The sequence below is a fragment of the Mesoplodon densirostris genome, chromosome 1, assembly GCF_025265405.1.
Source record: "Mesoplodon densirostris isolate mMesDen1 chromosome 1, mMesDen1 primary haplotype, whole genome shotgun sequence".
Taxonomy (NCBI): Eukaryota; Metazoa; Chordata; class Mammalia; order Artiodactyla; family Ziphiidae; genus Mesoplodon; species Mesoplodon densirostris.
The window spans coordinates 193,899,451-193,904,134 of record NC_082661.1 but is presented as its reverse complement, the minus strand read 5'-3'; the positions used below and the strand labels follow the sequence as shown (position 1 = coordinate 193,904,134).

At 38.3% G+C, this 4,684-nt stretch overlaps 1 protein-coding gene across 1 annotated transcript; it reads right to left on the bottom strand.

The window, feature by feature from the left end:
* Window positions 1-814: 814 nt before the first annotated feature.
* Window positions 815-1,517, bottom strand: LOC132486229 (guanine nucleotide-binding protein G(I)/G(S)/G(O) subunit gamma-12-like). Its single transcript, XM_060093132.1, has one exon. The coding sequence runs from the start codon at window positions 1,330-1,332 to the stop codon at window positions 1,114-1,116; it is 219 nt and encodes a 72-aa protein (XP_059949115.1). The 5' UTR covers window positions 1,333-1,517; the 3' UTR covers window positions 815-1,113.
* Window positions 1,518-4,684: the final 3,167 nt, after the last annotated feature.

Below are 4,684 nucleotides of genomic sequence, written 5' to 3'. Positions count from 1 at the left end.
TGCAATATTGTGAAATGTATTTTTGTCACACTTTCTTCTGAGTACTATGGCATGATCATTTCAAAGAATTATCAAACTGATTTGTAATCACAGTATTTTTGTGTGGTAGTGGTTTTTGACTTGTGGGCTTTATTCTTCTTGACCACAGTTGAATGCTGTGGGGATAATGATAACTGGATGACTATTGGAAGGGATTAAAAAGTATACTGATGAATTTTACAGCATGTTAGCTGGAAGCCCTCCTTATTAGTGAGGGGATAAACTCCAAAGATTCTCCTGATGAGAGTAAATTCCTACAGACCTGTGCTTCTTCTGGCCAGTGTAAGGCAGTGTTTGCAGGCTACAACACCTAGTGTTAAAGACCTGGGCTTAATTCAGTGACTCTGAGCTAACAAAGCCTCAAGTGAACAAGGGTAGGAGGCACAGTGAATATTTGGAACTGCAAACAGAAAATGTACATCAAGAGGACTGTCTGTGCTGGTCAAATTAGTGACCAAGGCAATGGAGTGTGTCACTGTATAAAAAAATGACTTGTTTTTACTTTTTTTAGGAGTCAAACCTGTGATTAAGAACCAGCAGGAGGTGGGTCAAAAAGGATCATGCTGTGATTTATGTCATAGAGTGTTCTGCCTATGTTTTCCTTAAGAGTTTTATAGTGTCTGGCCTTACATTTAGGTCTTTAATCCATTTTGAGTTTATTTTTGTGTATGGTGTTAGGGAGTGTTCTAATTTCATTCTTTTTTTTTTTTTTAGGACAAGTTATTCTTGGCATTTTAATTGAGATGAGTCCTTAGGTAATTTAGGTCTTAACTGGATCATTCACATATTTGTTTTTTTAAAAGGCCAGACCAACTTTCCTTCAGCAGTAACCCAATATGACACCAGAGTTAACAAATGGAAAACAAGATTGTTATTCTGTATTAATTCATTAAAGGGCATTTTAGAGAAAGAACAACTCAGAAAACAAAGACTTCAGAGTCCATGATTCCAAGTTAGTTAAGAGCATTTTAGTTATTAGCAGTGGTTACCAAATAAGCCAAAGGTCAGTCTTTTCAAGGAGCTGCTCATCATTTGCTTTGTTGAGAAGAGGGGAGGAACCACTTCACTACTCGTCTATAAGATAATGCAGGTCTTTTTATCCTTGAAAGGGTTTTCTGAAGTTGGTACCCCCATCAGCAGAGGATCATTCCTTGCATGCTCCTCGCAGTAAGACATGAGGTCCGCTGATGCCTTTGAAACCTTTATTCTTTCGATGGAGGCTTCCATTCTCAACTGCTGCACAGTCCTTCTTGCCTGGGCGATGTTGTTGGTGCTGGCTGTCTTGCTCGACATCTTCAGTTACGGTTTCACCTGAAATCAGTAAGGCTCTGCGTGGCCCACCGTTACCAGGTTTTAGGTGATGGAATGAATCTGCCGGTGTGCTGCCCCTGCCGTCACCGCCGCTGCCGGGGACTCTGTCTCTAAGGGCTCCTGGAGATGACTCCGACCTCTCATCCTGCTGCTCCTCTGGGCGGGCGCCGGCTCCGCCTCGCTCGGGTAGGTGGGGCGGACCCGTATATTATTTTTTAATGGAAATTTTAAAAACTATCATAATTTCACTGTTTAAATTTCTTGCTGACTTGGCACAAAATACTAGCTAGCATAGATGAGATAACATAAAACTCAGAATACACCATTAAGTAAGAACATCAGTAACAAACCGGTAACTGGGAGTCCTTAATTCAAAGAATTTAAGATTAGTCACTACACAAAAAACTTGAAATTTCTCTAAAATTCTATAGTTCACCTAGGGAATACACTTCCCCAATTTTGACAATTATCCTAAAAATTTATAGGCTATTACCAATAATGAGTTGTAAAGCTTGCATAAATATTTGTAAACTACTAATAACAGAAAAGATTTTGATCAACCATGCTAAGGGAAAAACGAAGTAATTTTTCTATTTTCTCCATAGGAAACTGTTTTATAAAAGTCTTGTCTTATTTATTTTTTTTTTTTATTTAATTACACTTTTTTTTTTGCTTTATAACAAATTTAATCAGTTATACATATACATATGTTCCCATATCCCCTCCCTTTTGTGTCTCCCTCCCACTCTCCCTATCCCACCCCTCCAGGCGGTCACAAAGAACCGAGCTGATCTCCCTGTGCTATGCGGCTGCTTTCCACTAGCTATCAGCCTTACGTTTGGTAGTGTATATATGTCCATGCCGCTCTTTCACTTTGTCACAGCTTACCCTTGCCCGTCCCCATATCCTCAAGTCCATTCTCTAGTAGGTCTGTGTCTTTATTCCTGTCTTACCCTTATGTTCTTCATGACATTTTTTTTCTTAAATTCCATAAATATGTGTCAGCATACAGTATTTGTCTTTCTCTTTCTGACTTACTTCACTCTGTATGACAGACTCTAGGTCCATCCACCTAATTACAAATAGCTCAATTTCATTTCTTTTTATGGCTGAGTAATATTCCATTGTATATATGTGCCACATCTTCTTTACCCATTCATCCAATCATGAACAATTAGGTTGTTTCCATCTCCGGGCTATTGTAAATAGGGCTGCTATAAACATTTTGGTACATGTCTCTTTTTGAATTATGGTTTTCTCAGGGTATATGTCCAGTAGTGGGATTGCGGGGTCATATGGTATTTCTATTTGTAGTTTTTTAAGGAACCTCCATACCATTCTCCATAGTGGCTGTACCAATTCACATTCCCACCAGCAGTGCAAGAGTGTTCCCTTTTTTCCACACCCTCTCCAGCATTTATTGTTTCTAGATTTCTTGATGATGGCCATTCTGACTGGTGTGAGATGATATCTCATTGTAGTTTTGATTTGCATTTCTCTAATGAGTAAAGATGTTGAGCATCCTTTCATGTGTTTGTTGGCAGTCTGTATATCTTCTTTGGAGAAATGTCTATTTAGGTCTTCTGCCCATTTTTTGACTGGGTTGTTTGTTTTTTTGTTATTGAGCTGCATGAGCTGCTTATAAATTTTGGAGATTAATCCTTTGTCAGTTGCTTCATTTACAAATATTTTCTCCCATTCTGAGGGTTGTCTTTTGGTCTTGTTTATGGTTTCCTTTGCTGTGCAAAAGCTTTTAAGTTTCATTAGGTCACATGTGTTTATTTTTGTCTTTCTTTCCATTTCTCTAGGAGGTGGGTCAAAAAGGATCTTGCTGTGATTTATGTCATAGAGTGTTCTGCCTATGTTTTCCTCTAAGAGTTTGACAGTGTCTGGCCTTACATTTAGGTCTTTAATCCATTTTGAGCTTCTTTTTGTGTATGGTGTTAGGGAGTGATCTAATCTCATACTTTTACATGTCTCTGTCCAGTTTTCCCAGCGACACATATTGAAGAGCCTGTCCTTTCTCCACTGTACATTCCTGCCTCCTTTATCAAAGACAAGGTGACCATATGTGTGTGGGTTTATCTCTGGGCTTTCTATCCTGTTCCATTGATCTATCTTTCTGTTTTTGTGCCGGTACCATACTGTCTTGATTACTGTAGCTTTGTAGTATAGTCTGAAGTCAGGGAGCCTGATTCCTCCAGCTCCATTTTTCGTTCTCAAGATTGCTTTGGCTATTCGGGGTCTTTTGTGTTTCCATACAAATTGTGAAATTTTTTGTTCTAGTTCTGTGAAAAATGCCATTGGTAGTTTGATAGGGATTGCATTGAATCTGTAGATTGCTTTGGGTAGTAGAGTCATTTTCACAATGTTGATTCTTCCAATCCAAGAACATGGTACATCTCTCCATCTATTTGTATCATCTTTAATTTCTTTCATCAGTGTCTTATAATTTTCTGCATACAGGTCTTTTGTCTCCTTAGGTAGGTTTATTCCTAGATATTTTATTCTTTTTGTTGCAATGGAAAATGGGAGTGTTTCCTTGATTCCACTTTCAGATTTTTCATCATTAGTATATAGGAATGCCAGAGATTTCTGTGCATTAATTTTGTATCCTGCAACTTTACCAAATTCATTGATTAGCTCTAGTAGTTTTCTGGTAGCATCTTTAGGATTCTCTATGTATAGTATCATGTCATCTGCAAACAGTGACAGCTTTACTTCTTCTTTTCCGATTTGGATTCCTTTTATTTCCTTTTCTTCTCTGATTGCTGTGGCTAAAACTTCCAAAACTAAGTTGAATAAGAGTGGTGAGAGTGGGCAGCCTTGTCTTGTTTCTGATCTTAGTTGAAATGGTTTCAGTTTTTCACCATTGAGGACGATGCTGGCTGTGGGTTTGTCATATGTGGACTTTATTATGTTGGGGCGAGTTCCCTCTATGTCTACTTTCTTCAGGGTTTTTATCATAAATGGGTGCTGAATTTTGTCAAATCTTTCTCTGCATCTATTGAGATGATCATATGGTTTTTCTCCTTCAACTTGTTAATATGGTGTATCACATTGATTGATTTGCGTATATTGAAGAATCCTTGCATTCGTGGAATAAACCCCACTTGATCATGGTGTATGATCCTTTTAACGTGCTGTTGGATTCTGTTTGCTAGTGTTTTGTTGAGGATTTTTGCATCTATGTTCATCAGTGATATTGGTCTGTAGTTTTCTTTCTTTGTGACATCCTTGTCTGGTTTTGGTATCAAGGTGATGGTGGCCTCGTAGAATGAGTTTGGGAGTGTTCCTCCCTCTGCTATATTTTGGAAGAGTTTGGGAAGGATAG